General features: G+C 39.7%; 6 protein-coding genes across 8 annotated transcripts in view; 3 read left to right on the forward strand and 3 right to left on the reverse strand.

The window, feature by feature from the left end:
• Nucleotides 1-4,498, reverse strand: part of gramd1a (GRAM domain containing 1A) — a 33,459-nt gene extending 28,961 nt beyond the window's left edge. The window contains exon 1 of the mRNA XM_034112634.1: nt 4,063-4,498. Within this exon, the coding sequence (XP_033968525.1) occupies nt 4,063-4,178 (116 nt within the window). The 5' untranslated portion in view covers nt 4,179-4,498. The remainder of the gene's footprint in view (nt 1-4,062) is intronic.
• A 4,731-nt stretch (nt 4,499-9,229) lies between these two features.
• On the forward strand, nt 9,230-14,738 carry si:ch211-225p5.8 (uncharacterized protein LOC555567 homolog). Of its 2 annotated transcripts, XM_034112722.1 has the most exons (6): nt 9,230-9,525; nt 10,810-10,976; nt 12,217-12,451; nt 13,339-13,498; nt 13,700-13,747; nt 13,879-14,738. In XM_034112722.1, the coding sequence occupies exons 1-5, from the start codon at nt 9,483-9,485 to the stop codon at nt 13,737-13,739; spliced, it is 645 nt and encodes a 214-aa protein (XP_033968613.1). In that variant the 5' UTR covers nt 9,230-9,482; the 3' UTR covers nt 13,740-13,747; nt 13,879-14,738. The 2 variants fall into 2 exon arrangements, with proteins under 2 accessions (XP_033968613.1, XP_033968614.1); XM_034112723.1 differs by lacking the exon at nt 13,879-14,738 and having other exon boundaries at nt 13,700-13,749.
• Nucleotides 14,739-16,545: 1,807 nt separating this feature from the next.
• Nucleotides 16,546-16,989, forward strand: LOC117500528 (potassium voltage-gated channel subfamily E member 1-like). Its single transcript, XM_034153409.1, has one exon. It carries the CDS (start codon nt 16,561-16,563, stop codon nt 16,987-16,989), a length of 429 nt encoding a protein of 142 aa, XP_034009300.1. The 5' UTR covers nt 16,546-16,560.
• Nucleotides 16,990-17,003: 14 nt separating this feature from the next.
• On the reverse strand, nt 17,004-18,030 carry LOC117500541 (dnaJ homolog subfamily C member 28-like). The gene has a single exon (XM_034153425.1). It carries the CDS (start codon nt 18,028-18,030, stop codon nt 17,449-17,451), a length of 582 nt encoding a protein of 193 aa, XP_034009316.1. The 3' UTR covers nt 17,004-17,448.
• A 749-nt stretch (nt 18,031-18,779) lies between these two features.
• On the forward strand, nt 18,780-19,909 carry LOC117500531 (potassium voltage-gated channel subfamily E member 1-like). 2 transcript variants are annotated; one of them, XM_034153412.1, is made up of 2 exons: nt 18,780-18,839; nt 19,428-19,909. In XM_034153412.1, the coding sequence occupies exon 2, from the start codon at nt 19,462-19,464 to the stop codon at nt 19,888-19,890; it is 429 nt and encodes a 142-aa protein (XP_034009303.1). In that variant the 5' UTR covers nt 18,780-18,839; nt 19,428-19,461; the 3' UTR covers nt 19,891-19,909. The 2 variants fall into 2 exon arrangements, with proteins under 2 accessions (XP_034009303.1, XP_034009302.1); XM_034153411.1 differs by lacking the exon at nt 18,780-18,839 and having other exon boundaries at nt 19,415-19,909.
• A 409-nt stretch (nt 19,910-20,318) lies between these two features.
• LOC117500529 (dnaJ homolog subfamily C member 28-like) lies at nt 20,319-22,446 on the reverse strand. The gene is given in 3 exon segments (XM_034153410.1): nt 20,319-21,045; nt 21,048-21,360; nt 22,408-22,446. Coding segments are annotated over 2 exon segments (984 nt in total). The 5' UTR covers nt 21,334-21,360; nt 22,408-22,446; the 3' UTR covers nt 20,319-20,347.
• Between the last annotated feature and the right edge of the window lie 142 nt (nt 22,447-22,588).

Here is a 22,588-nt window from a genome sequence, read left to right on the forward strand (position 1 = left end):
GTGCAGGGTCAGTTTAGCAATATGCTCAAGTCATTCAAGTCTGGTTCAAGTTTTTGGAAAATAATTTTTCTTGACACCAAAAATCCGATCTTCAAAAAAGAAATCCCCTAAATCTTTCAGCCCTAATTTTGAAAAGTAAAACGAGGAATCTCTAACCAAAGATACATTTGAGTTAGGGCTGCTCAATTAATCGTATTTTAATCGCAATTACGATTATGGCTTGCAACGATTACGAAAACAACGTAATCGAAATAAAACGATTATTTTTTTATTATTATTACTTTTCTTTTTTTTTTTTATATTCTTTTTTTTTAAATTGATTTTTCAGTTGAATTATACTTAAAGTTCAGGGTAATCAACTGCTAAAAACATACTGTTCACATTTTTTTTCTCCAATAAATTGATGTTTTCAAAGTAAATGGATAATCGTTTTTAATAATCGTGATATCAATTATTGCCCCAAATAATCGAGATTATGATTTTTGCCATAATCGAGCAGCCCTAATTTGAGTGTTCCCTAATCAAGGGAATGATTTAGGTTTAAACAATGTTTGGTAAATCCTAACATGCCTTTTTCTGAATACATTCCAGCATGTCTTGGGATATATGTGTAAACGATAACTAAGAAAAGCCATAGAAGAAAATGCACACCCTAATCACTCTTAGCTATAAACATACATTTTTCACTATAAAAAAGGCCATTGTCAACCAACATTGAAAGGGTTATTATAAAACATGTGGATATCAACTTTCATTAATATCCAGCAGCTGCAAAACAAGATAACTGGGTCAATAAAATGATGTGTAAATGAAGAGGACAAGGGCACAGCTGTTCATATGGAGCGCCAGAGAAAATCACCCTCTTCTTGCCCTCTGCAGTGGTGCCCAGAACCTCCTCTGATTGGACTCACATGACATCATCAGACTGAGAGCCCACTCCCATTGGCTGAGAGTGATGTCATGCTTCAGACGAAGGATTCATGGCGCATGAACACTGCCTCTAGCTCCTTGTGACTGACCCAGCTCTGTGGTCTCACTTTCTTTGTTTACAGTTTACATAACCTTACTGTTTTGCTTATTTAAAAAGGACAGTCTTTCTTTAAACCTTATACTATTATTTGAAAATACAAATCAATTGCAGGGAATATGATGTTTGTGTGTTTTCCTAAAAAAAAAGGGTAGCAAGGGCATTTCTTGTTCATCTCTAAAATTCAACCATCTGAGCATTTGCCTGCTTTTTATCTGAGGTCACAGCTTATCATGAATCAACTTGTAACATTGTAACAGTTTTATCTGTCCTCACTAGTTTCAGCCATTAGATAATTAACTCCAGCCTGTTCCAAAAGAGTTGACCTTGTGTAGCATTTGAAAAACTAAGCATAAATCTGTCAAATGTAGGGCGTTTTTATTACCCACCGACATGCACAAATGAGAGGCTACTCACTCCAATCAGTCATTGCAGCCAAATCTGGCCTCATATGACCTGAATGCAAATTAGCTGAGGTTTTACAACGCTACAAGCATAGAATAGCCATAGACAGTCAAGCATAGTGCTGATAGCGTAGTAGCTTCTTTATAAGCCAGTGAACCTTATGAGGTGCTGGTGTTGTCCTCAAAGAGAAGCATCAACTGAATGAATGAAGGGAAAAAACATTTTAGTTTGTGCCTCACGAGGGAGTAAGCGAATGCTGCAGACAACTTCCTAATTTCTTTTTTCATTACAATGTCCTGTAATCAATGGCTGGTTATTTGAGATGAATCCAGCACACTAACCTGCAGCCCTCCCAGTCAGAGTCTCTATTGAGCAGGCTTCTGAACGACCAACGGGAGCGCCGGCTGGGAGAGGGACTACGAGACCAGGAGCGGGACGGTGGCAGGAGGAGGTCCTGTGAAGGGATATCCTGACCTTGCACTCCCTCCTCCATCTGAGTGGCCACAGAGGAGCTGAGTGAGGGGCTCCTATGTGGAATGGTGCCCCTCTCCACAGGCTCCTTTATCATAGTTTGCTTTTTCCCCCATTGTCGCTTAGGAGTGCAGCATTGCTCTTCCTCATTTCGCTTCTTGGTCCGGGTCCTGCTGCGGTGGGATCGACCGTAGCGGCTCGAACGCGACTGTCTGGGGCTGGGCGAGCGAGACCAGGACTCTGTGTCGGAGGATGGTGGCAGGACAGTCAGTGTTGGGACGGGAATGGGATGAGCCAGAGTCATGCCTTCCTGTCCCACAGGTGTGGACATAGTCGTCTTATGTGTCTCTCTCGATCAAGAGAAGGCCACCAACAAGGGCTTGTTGCATTTTTATAGTTGAGACTGACCCACAACGGGCCAAGATGGTCTAGTTATGCTTGCATTTGATATATTTTTAGAAACAGGATGGGTTGAAACATAAGACAATCCTTCTGGACAAATTGACTCAGCCATATTAGATAAACATTAATCATGAGTTAAGATTTTGTAATATTTTCCGTATTTCTGTTGAACTTTAGTAAGTGGCTTGATGTCAAAGAAAAGGTTCAGCTGTAGGGGTTTCTTCACAGTGAAAAATAGATGCAACAGGAAGCTGGGAGGAAGTCTGTCAAATAGTTTAACAGGCGTTTGTGTTCTTTAGGCACTCCATTTCAGGTTGTCCAATGTATGTGTTTGTAGGGAGTGAATAAATGCTTTATTATCCCTTTTCGCTTTTCTGCATTTCTTGAACTGTCCGGCGTCACTTTCTTTCTTCAGTAATCGTTTGCTCTTCTCTCTTGTTTGGTAGACTTCAAGCTTGCCTTTTTCATAATCAGACTCATCTTAGCAAGAGTTGAAGTCTCAGACCAAGACAGATATGTGTCTGGAAGTAGCTACCTGAGGAGTGACAAGAGCAGAAACTTTGCATTCAAAAGGCTGGCCTACATCTGACTGCCACTTTTCTAAAAAATATAAAATCATGTACGTTTACACTAAAACAAATAACTGCGAGACTAAAGCTATTTCTGTCTGGTCTTTGATACTGTGTGCTCTGCCAGTTCTGGGAATATGAGGTATCATATGATGATGATGATGTATTGGCAATGTTATACTTTCCCGTTAGAGGGACGATCGATAGGATTTATTTAAAGTGGGCTAGTTTATGTTACGCTTGTTCTTTTGCCTATGACTGGAGAATATAAAGTTACGTTAGCTGAATATTTGAACAGTTTCTCCCTTCAAGCAACTCAGAAATAGCAATAACTGGGAGAGCATGGGACTGACTGACACCTGTCACTCTGGATTTATCATAAATGGAGAATAACAGATATCAAGAGAGATTTTAACCACCATGTGTTGCAAAGGAAAGCCTATTTGCCCATGGACGGATCTGTATCAACACACAGGTTCTCCATCTAAAATCCCTAGACAAAGAATCCCACAAAGCCAATGTCAGACACTGTAGCAATGTACTAAGACAGCACCTTTAAAAAAAAAAACACACATAGTTTATACCACCGATAACAAAGTCTAATTGCAACTATAGGCTATCAGTATCAAGGTCATAACAACATTAACACATACTGCAGATGTGTCCTCCAACAGGGACGGATTGGGTCACTCCATTGTCTGCCTTCAAAGCATTCACTTTCAAAGACCCAAGCACGTCTGACAGTATTTGCTGTGATCTGTTTGAACAAGACCAATCTTGGCACATACTTGTTTGTCCAGAGTAATCCACCATAATCCCCGTATAGCCTTCACTCCCTGGTCCACACAGCCAGATTTGTTTTACATGAAACATAGGCCACGTCAAGCTTTTATCACACACACTCACACACGGAAAAACAGCGATTTTAGATGTGACACAAACAGACAAATAGTTCCTTCAAAGTGACCATAGACTCAGTGTGACACAAGTTCCGAGGAACAGCTGCTCCTGCGAATTCAAACCAGTACTCAGTATGTGCTCAACGTTGTTGTTGAAACAACGCCAACCACTTATATCTCCTGACATGATATTGTGTGCGTTTTAAAGAACCAAGGACAGTTGTCTTGCAGACACAAATTCGGGTTCAATATGATAAACTTTTCAGCCTGGGAAAGTTGGATATCCTACCTCCCATTGGATGAAATCACTCCGTTGCTGTTGTCTTGCTCGGCCTCGAAAACAAGCCGAGCGACGGTGCGCGAAGTAATGTTAAAATCCACTTTTTCGCAGGAACACATCAACATACTTAGGTACGTGAAGACGCATTTGCCGGCAGCAGCTAGCAGTTAGCCATAAGCCAGCTAACGCTAAACGCAGCCAAATTTAGCTAACGTTTTCCCCAAGCTCTGAAGGCCGACAGCTCACAAAAAGATGACTATCTGCCTAGCAGGCTTTAACTTCCAGCAGATAAAGTACGACCCCGACGTCTTTCATTATCCTTTAAAACACTCCGGTTTAAAACAATGTTATTAACTAAAGGTGAAGCTAACGACCGAAGTTAGCTTAGCAGTAGGAGCGTACAAACTTGGTTTTAAAGTAACAGACAATAGCTTTTTTGTCGAAAAGTGAAAAGCAACGCCAGTCAGTCTACTGAATTACTTAGTACGTGGGGGGATACAAGAAGTCTCATTAAGAGAATATGTATCTTTGCTCCATATATTTAACTTAAAAAGAGCCACCAAACCTTTTCAATGGCCGTATTTCAGAAATTATAAAAGAGGATGTAATTAATACGTTATTACATGTTCAAAGGAACCAGCAAGACGAGACTAACACCCCTCCGGCAAACTTTGTGGTACAGCCCGGGGAAAATAACAGTCCAGAGGATGTGGCGTGAGAAGAAGACCAGTGTTTACATCACAACACAAGCCATTGATAAATAAACGATTACTCCCTCAACAAATATACTCTTTTAAATAATTTCAAACAAATCGACCGCATTTCACGCATGAACTGGGCCTGTTGTTACAACTAGGTGGCTTGATTACGAGAAAAAACAAAGCAGGCCCATACAATTTCACTAATCTGATTTGTGAAACACATCTCAGTACACCATGAGCAACAAGTACATGCTAATCCCCAGATTTAGTATAATTTCAGAGTTAAATTGAAGGGAACTGTTATTTGGCCGAAATTAATAGAAACATTGCGACCTCTAGTGTCTAACACTGTGTTTTGCATTGATTATGTGTAACCTGATAACTCATAATTTACATCACTACATTTCTTTAAAACTATATTAAGCAGACATTGAATTCTTTAATAATATAATTTGTAAGCAGTACAGAAATACATTAGGGCATAGCGCACATGGTAGATAGATAGATAGATAGATAGATAGATAGATAGATAGATAGATAGATAGATAGATAGATAGATAGATAGATAGATAGATAGATAGATAGATAGATATAGATCAGGAATTTGTATAGTTACAGTAGCAGCAGCATAGCATATTTATCTCACCCCTCGCCTCCTGCCGCTGCATTGTTTCATACGGTGTCATGCAGTATTGTTGGTAGGATGCATCCTGTAGGACATTGGATATCCTCTCCTCCAGCCCACTTGCAGTAAACACAGCCGATGACAAGTCACCTTGACTGAAGCTGGAAACAAAATAACAAACAATAATTTGATGCATTTTGAGATTTGCATTTCAGATGAGTTGAGAAAATAATTATTTTTGACCAATTATTAAAAAATAAATGTTGTGACTGGTGAAACATTTATTATTTTGTTCAACCAACAATCTAAAACCCAAGGATATTCTGTGTATAGCACTAAAACAAAAAATGTAACAAATCATCATAGAAACGCCTAACCCTGCTTAATTAACTGACTAATCATATTAGCTATTTTTCAACAATCTGAACATTGAAGTGTATTGCACAGGGAGTGTTACTCAAACTTTAACTCAGTTATAATGCCCACCCCCCATCATCATCTATACTTACTTTGCATATTTCAGTGTTATTTCCATAATGTTCAGCAGTCATGCCATACTTACAAAATACACAATATGATTAGAAATCCTCACACTTTAAACTTTAAAAGCTTTAGAACAGAAAATTGTAAAACCCTTATTGAAATAAAGTATTTTTCTAAAAGTAAAATGCACTATTTATCCACACATATCCTAAAAAATGCCCATCTTTTGTTGTCATTGATTTGCCGTTACCTGGTTTTTAGTTTAGATTTTCAGCCAGCAGTTTCCTCTGTATCCTTTCAAATCGATGGCAGAGCATCACAATGACATGGCAGTTTTAAATTATCTTTAGAATTACCAGGCATCCTCCGTCTTCTCACTCCCTGTGACCGCTCCTGCAATCGTCACTTCACAGGCTCCATTTCAAAACAGGGGATCAACGTCTGTGCTACATAGCCAAGCAGGCAACAAACTGCTCTAGGATAGGGAGTTGTGTTGCTGAGCACCTCAGGCTGCTGAATCGGGGGACTGGAAACTCGATCTGTGCTAAAAATAAAAAAACACCACCAGCATAGCGAGATGGGAGGTGTGTCACCCCCCCCCTGTGTATGCGTGTGTAGGGTCAAAAAGGTGCAGCACAGCCTCATATACACAACCCTCACACACAGGGTTTATCATATGTCAACATTTCCTTGAAATCCCCCCCCCCCCCCCCCCTCTTGTGTGTGTGGGCCAATCCAAGGTCTTACTCTCACTCCTCTCTTGGTCTCATGCGTGATTTCAAAGATGGCTTGGTTAATTTTAATTGTCATTAGCATTCACAGGGTACGAGAAGGTTAAAAGAGGTGAGGACCCTTATCAAGCGCTTCACTGCTCCTACTACTCCTAGTACTAGGATGGGTTAAAAGCAGAGAACACATTTCACTGTGTGTGCTGTGTGCTCTGCATGTGTGACCATTAAAGAGGGTTTCATCCCTCCCAATTCTAATTCTAAAACTGTGTCATCTGGTTACATCACATGACAACATCCCTGACCTCCACTTCAGCCAGAATACACAAACACACACAGGCACACACACAGGCACACACACAGGCACACACACACAAACACACACAGGCACACACACACACACACACACACACACACACACACACACACACACACACACACACACACACACACACACACACACACACACACACACACACCACACACACACACACACACACACACACACACACACACACACAGCCTTGGTGTCAGAAGAAATGCTTATATTCTTTTTTTTAAATAAAATGTTTGTTCAGCCTTAGGGGGGGACATGTTAAACACATGACAAGGCATTCCTTTTAATGAGAAAAAAAACTGATTACCGTCATCACGTCATACTGATTGCATCGACCATGTGCATCTCTATCAACATGCAAGGCCTTTAGTCAATGTCTGTTTTGTCAGCCTTGACTTCAGTGGCCTTGTTTTTCTGGCATTGACTGACTGTCAGTCCCTTTGAAGGCAGATATAAAAACTGTTGAGGAAAGAAGCTGTGTAACCTTTTCTGGTTTCAGTAACTGAACCAGAGGGAATTAAAGTGTGGGTGATTTATTTTTTTACAACATTTATGAATATAGTTTACATCATCATCGCCCGAGAGGGAAATTCTAAAGTACTTCACCATATCATGTGTGATTCACCAAACAAGACTGTTAAAGAAGAAATAACCACGAGATGAAATCATCACTTTAGCAAATTAAAATAGGTGGTGGCTAAAGAAAGAGCAAAAGCAGACGAGGAAACAGAATATTCAAATGAGATTACTTTTAATTGATTGTAGTAATGAAAACATTTACAACAGTCCAATCTTTAAGGCAATGAAGTCTAATAGAAAATAAGAACAGATTAGGTATTTTTCATAACCAGGACAAATTGTATTTAGCATTTAGCTCATGCACAAGTTCAGTACACAATCCCTAGCACTATATTTTAAACTAGCTTTAAAATTAAACTCAAAAAGGTATGGAGAATGATATTGCAGCTTTCCAGAGATCCCCATGAATTTGGGCAAAATCAACTTGTCTGATGAGATCTGAGAGTCTTAAAGCAAGGCTGGGACGAGTTAACTTTCCACATCCCAAGCACAGTTGAATGAAAGACAAGATAAACAGACACACATGTTTATCACTATCCAACTCGACAGATTGATCCTGAATAACGAGTGTGTTGTTGACTGGCATGGTAATTGCGTATTGGGTTGCAAGTTCATCAAAACAGCACACAACAAATAAAGAAATTCAAAGCTGATTTTTTAAAATGTGTCAAATATAACATCTAGGCTACAAAACAATCCCTAGCACATACTGTAGCAACTTAGCTGGAAGCATGCATCACATTATATTCTTCAAGATTAAGTCATATTTATTCATACTTGTCACTTTGAATCACATGTGTTATGTGAAAAAAAAACTTGTAAAAAAAAAAGTAATAATACACTTTATTTACGGAGCACTGTATAAAGTGTTTTGCAGAGAGAAAACTGAAACAGAAAATGCAAATGAAAGATTATAATATTATTACAATGGCACCTCAGATAAAATCTAAATACGCTTTACAATAAAAGTATGTTTTAAGAAGAGAATAGGAAGGACACACTGACTAATGGAGACAGATAGAGCGAGATAGACAGAGGGGATAAGGGCTGCTTTGAATAACCCAACATTCAAAATACTGGAGCAAAGGCTTCTCTGCTGAAGTGTCCTTGAGCAAAGAACTGAATCCCTGAAGCTGATCATGACCTCTGACCTGTGGAGAGGGAAAGAAAAACTGATCAAACTAAAGCAGCATATCATGTAATGGTAGGTTTGTACAGCTATCCCTTTAAGCCTCACATGGTTGTTTACCCTACTTCAGCATGTGTTTCTCTGAATTAATTTGTTTAACAAAACATGTCAGGGATGATTTTGCATGCCCGCCTTGCTTCTTCTTTTTTAAATTAAAGAATAAATATAGACTTCAATACATAGACCAGAATGATAATCTCTTCCCACAGATATTATAACGGTTGGCAAAATAAATAACTAAAGCATGTATGACTTTTGTAAGTTCTTTACTAATAATTAAACTTTTAATAATAAAAAAACCTTTAACAGGATGGAAACGTTTCCTGTTTGAGAGAACTTTCTTTGTCAATCTATAAATCATAAGAACTTGTCTGGAGTCTGGTCTATAGACGGCCATGCTGAAGTAATGGAATAGGTCTCGTCATCTCAGATTTCCTGCCGGTGTTCAACACTCACAACGTCCAACGCTCCTGGATTCACACGCTCTTAATATAGCTTGTCTAAAGTCATACGAGACTGCAGTTGAGACTCAAAACTAGTGTGAAGACACACAGTGACTCGGGTTGTTTTTGTAAACTTTTTTGACGTGAGGCTTTCCTTCATTTTTGGCATTTGTAAAATACAACATTGTTGATCTATTGGACTTTCTGGATTACATTGGTTTGCCATGAAGAACATGGAATTATTCGGGGATCAAGAAGCATTATGACAGTCATGTCAATCGCCACAGATATTTCTCCTCAAGGAAAGTTCAATATTTTGCTGGCCATAAATTGCTCCAGCAGATATGATATGCCACTTGTCTCTTTTGGTTGTCTTCAATCTTTTCGGTAAGTACAACATCATTTATGTTGCTGGGTAAAGTTGCATGTGTTAAAGGGAGCTTCTCTTTTTTCAGGGTCCTGCAGAGCTTTCTCATAAAATACAATCCTCAAAAGAAGTAGCTAAATTGCAATCACTGTAATATAATCTATCAAAGTGTTATATTTGCAATTTTATCAATGGTAGTTTATTAACAACTATGATTGGTTAAATCTCTACCATGTCCTTTAATACCTTTTTGTAGGTGTTTTAAGAAACTCAGAGAAAATAGCAAGCTGTTTCTCTGAGACAGAAAGCTTGCAATAAAGTTCAAAATGTTTTTTTATTTTTGTTTCTGATATCTTTTACCAAGTTAATTTATAAAACTAAAATAAACTGCAATATCTCTCTCTGGACTGTAATTTTAATTCCCCTGCTTAATGTTTTAGTTCATTTGCTGTGTTTGTTTTATATTGTGTATTTTTATGTCTTGTGTTAAGAACTTTGCTTTGATTTTAAAAGATTCTACATAAACTTGCCTTTTCTCATATGACCGCTAAACAAAAACAAAAAACAGCACCAGACCTACATTATAGGTTAAAAAACATATATGGATTGCAGCATCAGTTAATATACAGATATGTACAGACAAGTGCAAGTGCTTGATTACTTACCATGAAAAGTAAAGTTCCTCATATAATATTTAAAGTGGACCTATCATGCTATATTTGAATAATATAGTGTAGGACCATACCTATATAAGGCATATTTATACTTTTTTTTTTGCAAAAATACCAAACAGATCATGCATTTTAGCCATGCCTCATTTCGCTCAATTTGAAAAATGTTAGCTGTTTTTGCAAGGGTTGATTCTGTGAGCAACAGCACCATCTAGAGGCCTGGCATATGTACTACAGCGTCTCCAGCGCTTTCGAACGGCAATGGCCATGGCTGTCTCCTCCTGATTGGTGGAGTTGGCCCAATAGCCGTAGCGCCACTGTCCTGACGTCAGGACAGTGTTCAAATCTGGATCAGTTTTTATCAGATCCGTTGCAGCCCCTTTTTTAGAGATTTGGGTATGGAGGAAAATAGAGAGGGTTGTGTTTTCTGACACTTGGTGAGTTCCCTGGAACACCGGGGACACATATTCATGTATAAAAGACGTACAAAAGTGCATTTTGCATGATAGGTCCCCTTTAAGATAAATAAGAAGTAAGCACTATAATTATACCCTTGCATGCTCTACCTCTCTTACCTATTCTTGTCTCTTTTCGTTATTTTAAATCCTTCTTTGTCCACCTCTCCCTCTGTAGTATTTCAGTGCCATGGTGGCTGTGCGGAGGTGGACTCCATGACTGAAGCCGTGGCAGGAGAAGGATTCCTGCTGGGCTGCATCTCCTGTAAGAAGAGAGAGGAGGTGTCCGCCCGAGCCACGGTGGACTGGCACTTCAAACCGCTGGGAGTGGAGGATTTCAAGCCAGTGAGTTCACAACAGCCTTTAAAGGTCCCCTATGATACTGTTTTTCATCAATATATTATAGGTCTCAGATATATACAAAACATGTCCCTGAAGTGTTTGGCTCCAAATACCAAACAGATCATGCATTGCAGCTTCCCATAATCCCCTCTGTTTCAGGCCTGTTTCAAAAGTGCTGATTCTCTGTCTGTTACTTTAGATGAAAATAAGGAGCCACTCCCCACGCCCCTCTGAGAGATATTTGGTTAAAAAGAACACAATGGTGCTCTAGTTGGTTATTGGCTAACACAAGCCAAAAAATCATTTTGACATAAAGTGGCCAAAATCTGATCAGCTCATTTTCAGACAGGTTTTTATATAAATGGATCAGGACAAAAACAGAGCGAATCTTTTTTCCTGAAACTTTCAGAATCTCTTAACGCAGAGGGGACACATGCTTATGTATAAAAGACATGAAAAAGAGGATTTTGCATAATAGGTGACCTTTAAAAGGAACGAAAAAAGCTGGCTAGGGTTTCTGATTGAGAGGGGCAACTGTAATACCGTCCCATAAGGTACATTTTTGTAAGCCTATTTTCTTTATTGTATACTAGCTTTACTTTATGAAGACACTAACTTTATTTTGGTTAGTGTTCTACTCTACATTTATATTGTTATCTTTTACAATGTTATTATCATGAATATAATGTTTAGTATTTCTGCTTTTCTAGAAGGACGTGCTACATTTCCCATAATTTTAAACTACTAAGGAGAAAAATGTATATAAAAGTTCAAAGGGCTTTATTGTCGTATGCACAGCTACAGTTTAGGTATGCAATGTCAACCAATAATACAACTTAAATATATATAAGACATACAAAAAAAGTGCGAGAAGAAACAACAAGAAGAAACAGAGAAGTGAGAAAATGCTGCAAGAGAATGGTGCTATATGCAATGCATGAAAAGTTAACTATATGCAGGTAAAATAGAATAAGATGAGCTAATGTAATGTAAATGCCGTACAGTGAAATAAAACACTAATACTAGTTAAATATGTGAGATGCAAACAGATGAATGGTATGAAGTTGTGAAGGTACATAGTGTTGCTGGGGTGATGGGGTCTTTGATAATCCTGTGGGCCATATCACTAGAGATAAATTATTGTAGTGTATGCAAGACATCTATCTGAGAGTATGCATGCTCTTACATCTTTCCCTGGATTACAGGAATATTGAAAACATTCCCATTTGTTTCCTCCTCTCAGATTTTCCACTATGAACACCCCAGTGCCAACATCATGGATGAGGATTTCAGAAACCGTTTAGAGTGGCATGGGACAAAAAACAGCGACATACAAATAGGAGCCATTTACATCCATAACGTCACCTTTAATGAAACGGGGACGTTCCGCTGCACAATCCACCGCACTCTCTTCCTGCGGCAGTACAATGAGAACGTCACTGTGGAGAAGGAGGTGGAGCTCACTGTGGTGGCTGTAGGTAGGTGGGGTGTACATGTGTAAAGGCTCTGGTCCTTCACTTTAGTAAAAGATCTAATAAAACTATGTACAAATACTCAGAAAGATATGCAAGTAGCCTAATAATTATGTAGGAAAGTGCCCCCTGTGACTAATGTATGTTAAAATATTTGGTCATTTTAGAGTTTGGGCCTTGAACAGTTAGAAGTTCAAATGCAAATGTATTCTTTGAGGGAACTGAAAGGAAACCACTTGTTTATTTTTGTCACAACGATCCAGAATAACACAGATATTTTTTAGTAAGGGGTCAAGAACCGGCAATATTGGAAAACACCGGCATACTGTGTCAGGTCAATGTTAGGTTTCTAAAAGGTTGTCTGACACTTGGATTTGGGGAGAAAAATGTGTTGGTATCCAAAGTTTGGATGATAACGTGAAGCGTGGGTGGGATTGAAACAAGAAACAGTGACTTAAGTATGACCTGCCAATCAAGTAAACACAATCCAAAACGTAGTTCAACACAGGGGACAGAACGTTGGCTCTATAGGAGAACAATACACTTTTTGATAACATTGCCAAAAACAATGTAAGAGTGGTTTTACACTCAACTCAGTTATTGAGAGACCTAAAATGTGGATAACAATACTTTTCCTCATTTTAAAACCTAAAAATAATGCAATTCTAAGGCACTCTTGCATCGGCTTAATTTGTTTCACTTTTCAGAGCCACAGTTGACGTCCCCCTGTTTTAAAGCATTTCTAGGTTCATGATTGTAGGTTAGGACTTAAACAGAAAAGTTTTACATTTAATCTATATTTTTAACTTCCTTTTTTACAAGATTCTGCACAAAAGACTAAAACCTGCAGACACGCTTCCTCTATTTTGCTACACGTTGATTTTCTTTCCCAGCCAATCGGGAGCTGACATCGGTGGTCGCAGAGATCATGATGTACGTGCTGATCGTGGTTCTGCAGCTGTGGCTCATTGGGGTTCTGATCTACTGCTACAAGAAGATTTCAGAAGAGTACGAAGCTCGAGAGGCCCACAAAGCTCTCAAAGCTCAGGCAGTGTGAGTCATTAGTCTTTTAGGTGATGCATTACCAAATTGATTGATTGTATTCAACATTAAACTGGGTCATACATTTGAATACAGTACACTATATATAAGTGTTTGACCAAATGGTGTCCATTTTTTTGATTGTCTTCATTTTGTACACAATGAGGTTCAGAGGTTTGTGTTTTTATCACATCTTTTCTTTTTAATTTCTAGGCTTGCAAAAGACAACTGTGATGGGGTGCAGCTAGAGTGACATTACCAGTGAGTTAGATTTATCCTAAACAATTATACACAATTACTGGCTTGCGCAACGTCTTATTTAGGAAAATGTGATCATATTACACATATAAAAGCATGTGTTTCTGTTTAACTTTTTATTTTGTATCCATCAGGTAAAAAATATCTTCTCTGCGAGATTGAAGTTTCTAACTGTACCACAAATGGCACAATTACTGTATAAGAAGTTCATTTCAAACACCTTGGCAGAAGCCCGGTTGTTTATACTGAATCTATCCTGTATTATTAACTGTAACCAGAATCAGATGAACGTTTGTAGAATTGTGAAAAAAAGCCTTTTTTCAAGGTCTTTGAAAACAAATGGCCTTCAATTTAGGAAATCAAAATTGTTATGAATCTTTGAATAGTCAATGATGTACTTTAATCATAAACATTTTTGAAATTCCCAGAGATAATTCCCTAAAATGATGTTTTTACTTTTTGCATACTGCGTTTGATAAAGTCCTGATAACACAGAAGTATTCAACTTAAAACAATGAGATGTAGAAATGCAAGAAACCTTGGTAATGCTGCTCCTCTAGGTCATAACAAGTGTATCAGTTATCTAAACGACCATTGACAAACGACTGACTTATTAATTCAGTATTTCTGAACACTTAAAAGCACTGACACTTATTTATCTGCATGCCTTAGCGCTCAGTTCTACAGGATCAATAGTGAAAACAGAAATGTGTGTCAATAAAATATATAGCTTCAAGTTGACTGGTGGTACAACGGGCTGATTTGTGTGCCAAAAGCTGCTCTTAATGCAGCTCATGACATTAATATGATCTTATGATAGATAGGCCTAAGTTGGAACACTTTATATTTTGAGATTTTAACGTGAGAGTGAATGATAACATTGATATCTCTCATTGTTAAGCAGGATGTCAGGATGTCAGACTAAACATATCCGTTGGTGGTTTTCTGCACGATAAAGTTAGTAATTTAACTTGAATAAAATACATGTTTTTATAAATGGTTTTGCTTTCTGTCTTTTTCTGTCTTGGCAAAGAAATGTAACATAATAACCTTACAATTTTCCACTACTGAAGAATTTCATACGTTCTCTGGATGTTGCCTGTAATATCTTTCGTAAGAATCCTGGGTAATGCGAATACCTTGTCTGAAAATGTTTTGGAGAAGATACAACATGGATCTCTTGACTTTGCACTGCTTGCCAATACCACTACAGAATATTCCAAAATATGTAGCGGCATACAGGCCTATCTTAAATCCTGTTTAATACGTTTCAGAACACACACACACACACACACACACACACACACACCACACACACCACACACACACACACACACACACACACACACACACACACACACACACACACACACACACACACACACACACACACACACACACACACACACACACACACACACACACACACACACACACACACACACACACACACGACTACAAGACTGAGTTAAAGGACGTTTGGAGGTGGTAGTGCGTAACACGATCTAGTCTGAGCTGCAGACTGTCCTCCGCTCTGAAAGCAGCTTTGTTCTCCTCCTGAAGCCTGGAGCCTCCTTCTCCTACTGCAAAATGCGACATTAGAGATTAGATAAATAATTAAGTCAATGCATCCATCCACATACACTGTTCACACAATGGGTTTAAACACTGTATTTTAGCCTGAAGTGATGATGAAAACTGTATCTCTTTGCAATACTTAATATAGTTTTTTTCCTGATTTCTGGTGTCACACAATTATTTTTCACATTGAACATAAAGACATTAAACCCACATGACATATTTTTAGAATGACTATCATGACATCTTACCAAGTAAACAAGACAACATCCTTACTCAATGAATATGCTAGTCTATACATTGGTTAATTTTAGTTTCACCAGTATAGAAGAGTTGTTTAAGTCAAGCTACACCACTGCCTCGCTATACTGAGCTTTTGACCTTGGCCTGTGACCTCCTCGTTTCATTAAAAGTGTTGACAAGTTGAACATGCAGCATATCTCTTCCCAGAAAAGCATGAGCATGAAGGAGGGCCCATTATGACCAAGACAGGCGTAAATGTTGCTTCTATTCAACGTGTAGTTTAAGAGCTGCTTCTAATCCTGCTGGAGATTGGACACGAGTTGAAAAGATCGATGTTTGCTGATGACAACGGAAACTAATTCCATTTCCTTGAAAGGTAGGCTTTCCTTTTTACTGCATGTAGCAGGAATAATGAAAAAACACTTATTTGTATTTTGTATCAGTTCCCTTTTAATCTCACGGCATAACCTTTACATTTGGATTATTCAGCGCTTTCATTTCAGTTTTTTGTGCGGTACTCATCACAGGATACAATTCCAACGTGTTACTTTAACATGAAGACATACAAATGCGTTGCTTAATACAAATGTATAGATTCTGGATAACTGGGATTTATTTACTCTGAGGTACATGTTACTTTGTGACACTTAGATCAATGTCTTGCTTATTATGCCTCCCATTTAGCTACTCAATCTTTTTTTGTAATACTTTAATGTGCCTACATTCCTGCAGATTTGAAAGGAAAACATGCCATGTCTTTTGGCAACTCATGAAATCAGCAATCTGCAACTCAGGAATAAAGTCCTTATTTGCCTCTGAGTGGTTGTAACATGTTAGAAGGAACAATTCAGGTATTATTAAAGCTAAATGATACAATAGTAAACCAAAGTTTAATTCCTGCAGAGATAGTGGTATTACCTGTGAGATGAATCTTTTTCTTACCGTCTCCTCTCTCTTCCAGTTGCAGTTAGCTGAGCGTCCAGCAGAGGTCGGCCATGTCCCACATCAACACCACGGAGCTGCAGTCGCTCCTGCTCTCATTCCTGCAGCACTGCCTCAACAGCACAGGCATGCTGTCTCCACAGCTGCCTCAGAACTACACTACCCAGCAGGCTGTGCACCACGGGGCTGGAGCCGGAGCCAAGGCCAACTCTCAGTCTCAGGGCATGCTATATATCCTGCTGGTGGTTGGCATGTTCAGCTTCTTCACATTCGGCATCATGCTCAGCTACATTCGCTCCAAGAAGCTTGAGAACTCTCAAGATCCGTACCACCAGTACATCGCCCACGACTGGACCAAGGTGGTGTCTCGGTCCAGGGCCGTCGCCCAGGCGCTGCACAGGGAAGCAGCAGGAAACGGAGCCAGAGGCAAGGAACCCATCGTCATCTGCAACCCTGCAACCCTGGAGCAGCTGCCAGACTAGAATGAGACATTTAGCTATTTAAACACTTCCCACAGTTAAACATCTAATACACTGTAACACTAGATTTTTGATCACCTTAACTTTTAATGTCACATAGCACCACAATTTAAAGTGTTAGGTGTGTTTTTTCAGATTAGTAATTTCATAGAATGTACCTCATGTTCTTTATCAACACATGCAGATCCTCACATTTTACAGTCACATACCCATGATCGCTCAATACTGCTTTGCCAATAGCACCTGATGACAATCCAGCATATCTGCACAACAGCAGTGACACAGAAATAAATTGGTGACAGAATCGTTTCTGATTGCATATACTGTAAGTGTCTCTAAAATATTACCCCTATTGATTTGACATATATTTTCTGTTTAGTTTGATTCAGAGTTTTAGTATTTTAATCTGAGAAAAGTTCCTCATCCAACACAGCAGGCCTTGTTTTGTGTTTTGAGGTTTAGTTACTGCTTTGGATCTTTTTTTCTCTTCCTTCCACCTCTCTCGCTCCTTTTCTCTCTCTCTCTCTGCTGGTCCAGTCTGTGTTGGTGTGCTCCTTTCACAGCTCGGTCAATCTCTCGTGATAAACTGAAGTGAACCATTTGCATATTGAGCATCGGAACAATGAGGTTGTAATTGTCCACCGTCTTTTTAAGTTTCACTAAATCCCCCTCTGCGGATTCACACAGCTGCTCCCATTTGCTTTGCTCTTTAGGAGCCAATGGGTCACCAAGCCTGGCTCTCTCCTCCAATAACTCATTTCGGATCTCTGCGATGGTCTCTCGGATGTCGCGTTGTGTGACGACCCAGGATGGCTGGTAACCGTTGTCGAAGAGGATGAGGTTGAGGTTGTGGGTCATAGGATCAGCGTATGGATTGTACTCAAACTTATTGAGGGGCTTTCCAGCTCCACTCAAGTTTCTAAAGTCTCCTCGTGCCATGGACTCCTGGATCATGTCCTCCACAAGCCGCTCCACAGCTCTGAAAGCAGCTTTGTTCTCCTCCTGAAGCCTGGAACCTCCTTCTCCTACTGCAAAATGCGACATTAGAGATTAGATGAATAATTAAGACAATGCATCCATCCACATACACTGTTCACACAATGGGTTTAAACACTGTATTTTAGCCTGAAGTGATGATGAAAACTGTATCTCTTTGCAATACTTAATATAGTTTTTTTCCTGATTTCTGGTGTCACACAATTATTTTTCACATTGAACATAAAGACATTAAACCCACTTGACATATTTCTAGAATGACTATCATGACATCTTACCAAGTAAACAAGACAACATCCTTACTCAATGAATATGCTAGTCTATACATTGGTTAATTTTGGTTTCACCAGTATAGAAGAGTTGTTTAAGTCAAGCTACACCACTGCCTCGCTATACTGAGCTTTTGACCTTGGCCTGTGACCTCCTCGTTTCATTAAAAGTGTTGACAAGTTGAACATGCAGCATATCTCTTCCCAGAAAAGCATGAGCATGAAGGAGGGCCCATTATGACCAAGACAGGCGTAAATGTTGCTTCTATTCAACGTGTAGTTTAAGAGCTGCTTCTAATCCTGCTGGAGATTGGACACGAGTTGAAAAGATCGATGTTTGCTGATGACAATGGAAACTAATTCCATTTCCTTGAAAGGTAGGCTTTCCTTTTTAATGCATGTAGCAGGAATAATGAAAAAACACTTATTTGTGGGTAAGCCTTTTTGTATCAGTTCCCAATCTAACCCTTACATTTTGATTATTCAGCGCTTTCAATTCAGTTTTTTTGCGGTACTCATCACAGGACACAAGTTGAAAAGATCGATGTTTGCTGATGACAACGGGAACTAATTCCATTTCCTTGAAAGGTAGGCTTTCCTTTGTACTGCATGTAGCAGGAATAATGAAAAAACACTTATTTGTGGGTAAGCCTTTTTGTATCAGTTCCCAATCTAACCCTTACATTTTGATTATTCAGCGCTTTCAATTCAGTTTTTTTGCAGTACTCATCACAGGATACAATTCCAACGTGTTACTTTAACATGAAGACATACAAATGCGGTGTTTAATACAAATGTATAGATTCTGGATAACTGGGATTTCTTTTCAAATCACTCTGAGGCACATGTTACTTTGTGACACTTAGATCAATGTCTTGCTTATTATGCCTCCCATTTAGCTACTCAATCTTTTTTTGTAATACTTTAATGTGCCTACATTCCTGCAGATTTGAAAGGAAAACATGCCATGTCTTTTGGCAACTCATGAAATCAGCAATCTGCAACTCAGGAATAAAGTCCTTATTTGCCTCTGAGTGGTTGTAACATGTTAGAAGGAACAATTCAGGTATTATTAAAGCTAAATGATACAATAGTAAAGCAAAGTTTAATTCCTGCAGAGATAGTGGTATTTCCTGTGAGATGAATCTTTTTCTTACCGTCTCCTCTCTCTTCCAGTTGCAGTTAGCTAAGCGTCCAGCAGAGGTCGGCCATGTCCCACATCAACACCACGGAGCTGCAGTCGCTCCTGCTCTCATTCCTGCAGCACTGCCTCAACAGCACAGGCATGCTGTCTCCACAGCTGCCTCAGAACTACACTACCCAGCAGGCTGTGCACCACGGTGCTGGAGCCGGTGCCAAGGCCAACTCTCAGTCTCAGGGCATGCTATATATCCTGCTAGTGGTTGGCATGTTCAGCTTCTTCACATTCGGCATCATGCTAAGCTACATTCGCTCCAAGAAGCTTGAGAGCTCTCAAGATCCGTACCACCAGTACATCGCCCACGACTGGACCAAGGTGGTGTCTCGGTCCAGGGCCGTCGCCCAGGCGCTGCACAGGGAAGCAGCAGGAAACGGAGCCAGAGGCAAGGAACCCATCGTCATCTGCAACCCTGCAACACTGGAGCAGCTGCCAGACTAGAATGAGACATTTAGCTATTTAAACACTTCCCACAGTTAAACATCTAATACACTGTAACACTAGATCACCTTAACTTTTAATGTCACATAGCACCACAATTTACAGTGTTAGGTGTGTTTTTTCAGATTAGTAATTTAATAGAATGTACCTCATGTTCTTTATCAACACATGCAGTTCCTCACATTTTACAGTCACATACCCATGATCGCTCAATACTGCTTTGCCAATAGCACCTGATGACAATCCAGCATATCTGCACAACAGCAGTGACACAGAAATAAATTGGTGACAGAATCGTTTCTGATTGCATATACTGTAAGTGTCTCTAAAATATTACCCCTATTGATTTTACATATTTTTTCTGTTTAGTTTGATTCAGAGTTTTAGTACTGTATTTTAATCTGAGAAAAGTTCCTCATCCAACACAGCAGGCCTTGTTTTGTGTTTTGAGGTTTAGTTACTGCTTTGGATCTTTTTTTCTCTTCCTTCCACCTCTCTTGCTCCTTTTCTCTCTCTCTCTCTGCTGGTCCAGTCTGTGTTGGTGTGCTCCTTTCACAGCTCGGTCAATCTCTCGTGATAAACTGAAGTGAACCATTTGCATGTTGAGCATCGGTACGATGAGGTTGTAATCGTCCACCGTCTTGTTAAGTTTCACTAAATCCCCCTCTGCGGATTCACACAGCTGCTCCCATTTGCTTTGCTCTTTAGGAGCCAATGGGTCACCAGGCCTGGCTCTCTCCTCCAATAACTCATTTCCGATCTCTGCGATGGTCTCTCGGATGTCGCGTTGTGTGACGACCCAGGGTGGCTGGTAACCGTTGTCGAAGAGGATGCGGTTGAGGTTGTGGGTCATAGGATCAGCGTATGGATTGTATTCAAACTTATTGAGGGGCTTGCCAGCTCCACTCAAGTTTCTAAAGTCTCCTCGTGCCATGGACTCCTGGATCATGTCCTCCACAAGCCGCTCCACAGCCTGAGTGATCTTGATCTTTCGGCTCCGCTGACGTATGTCCTGCTCTATTACTGCCCCCTCTGCAGCGGCTGCCCTCTCGTGCTCCCTCTGCCGGTAGTTAAAACCCAGCTCGGATGCCCGGTCGACACGAATCTGTCGATACTGGCGCTCACACTGGCTGGGCGTGCCTGAACCCACACCCTGAGGTAGTGTCTGTGGGGAAAGGCTTTAGCTCTTGAATTATCTTCATCCTCCACTTGCTTGCCTCCATCGGTGCGATTGGTCTTAGTCTGATGGGCCAGAACGGCACGGTCGGCATCTTCAACTCGAGCAAAAAGCATTGCATCTGCAGTTGGAGCCCCAGAGTCTGGGTGATAGAGCTTAGCGAGGCGCAGGTAGGCCTCTTTCACCTGACCTGGACTGCTTTGTGCCTCGTCAGGCAGCTGGAGGATCCTGTAGCTCTCTCGCAGGCTTCGGCTCATCTGGTGCATTGAGCTGAGCTCTCTGAGCAACAGGGTCTGTCGAGACAAAACGAGTAGAAAACGGCCATGGTAGAAGCCGCTGTGGGAAACCAGGAGGTGGAAAGTGCAACTCATTTATAGCACACTCCTGCGGATTTAAACATTTGAAAAAGTTATTGTAGACAACCAGTCATATAAATTATGTTTCAATAAAAAGGTAGCTGATTCTGTCAGGTAGGAGATTACTTAGGAGACTACCAGTAGTACAAATAAGCTTAAATGAAGCCTCAAACAAAATGTATGGTTTCTTTGCTTTTAGCCTTTGGATGTTTTACGAATCTGATAGTTGGGTTAACTTTTAAATGAAATCTCCTTTGCTTTGGTATTAACTGTGTTTTGATCTGTCTGCAAACAGATTTGGGGGCAATAAATAAAGATTGATTGATAAAGGGTAACTCAATGTTTTTCACCTGTCCTTATAATGAATATCCCTATTTTTAACACATTTATAATATTGGTAATACATTTTGAAATTGTATGCTTCACGTAACCCTTCTGTTCTTATTCACTTGATATCCTCATTTAATGTGGCCTCACAGACCCTGCTGTATGTGTGAACATGATTGCAAAATAAATAATTGTTTTCCCCTTTATATGTTGTTAATTTTCTTTTGAACTTATAGAAATCCTAAATGATTGAGGTGATACGTCTTTGCCATAACCAACGTTAACGTTAGCTTTCTGAGCAGTCAGCTCAAATAGTCAAAGTTTTGTTCATAACTTTTCATACAAGATCACACAGTTGTGTTGCAGTGTCATCATGAGAAATCCACAACAAGGCTAAAACTAACTTGAATGACTTACTGACACAAATCACAGTAAATGCCTCTCACATATCCACATTAATAACTATTATATGACAACAAAGATAAGGTTTACGTTGAAGGTTGATTTACTGCTAGCTAGGAAACACTATGACTTCAGGAATAAGTAAAGAAAATAGGATAACTTTCACGAATTAACGCTGAACACCGAATAGACCAAGCCTGTAACGATTGTATTATATAACCTTCTACTTTAAACCTAAGACAAATTCATGTTTACCTCAGTGCGGCTCGTAGTTGTTACATACTGGACCTTCTTCTTCTTCTGCTACCTCGCATTGCCCTCTATCGTCCACCTGGTAACCTGGCAACAGGAGGGCACTACGAGAAACGGGAGGGATCAGAAGACTCAAATCCAGTACACTCGGCAATAGTAAAGAAATTATTTAGAAAAAAATAGA

The sequence above is a fragment of the Trematomus bernacchii genome, unplaced genomic scaffold (genome assembly GCF_902827165.1).
Source record: "Trematomus bernacchii unplaced genomic scaffold, fTreBer1.1, whole genome shotgun sequence".
Classification (NCBI taxonomy): domain Eukaryota; kingdom Metazoa; phylum Chordata; class Actinopteri; order Perciformes; family Nototheniidae; genus Trematomus; species Trematomus bernacchii.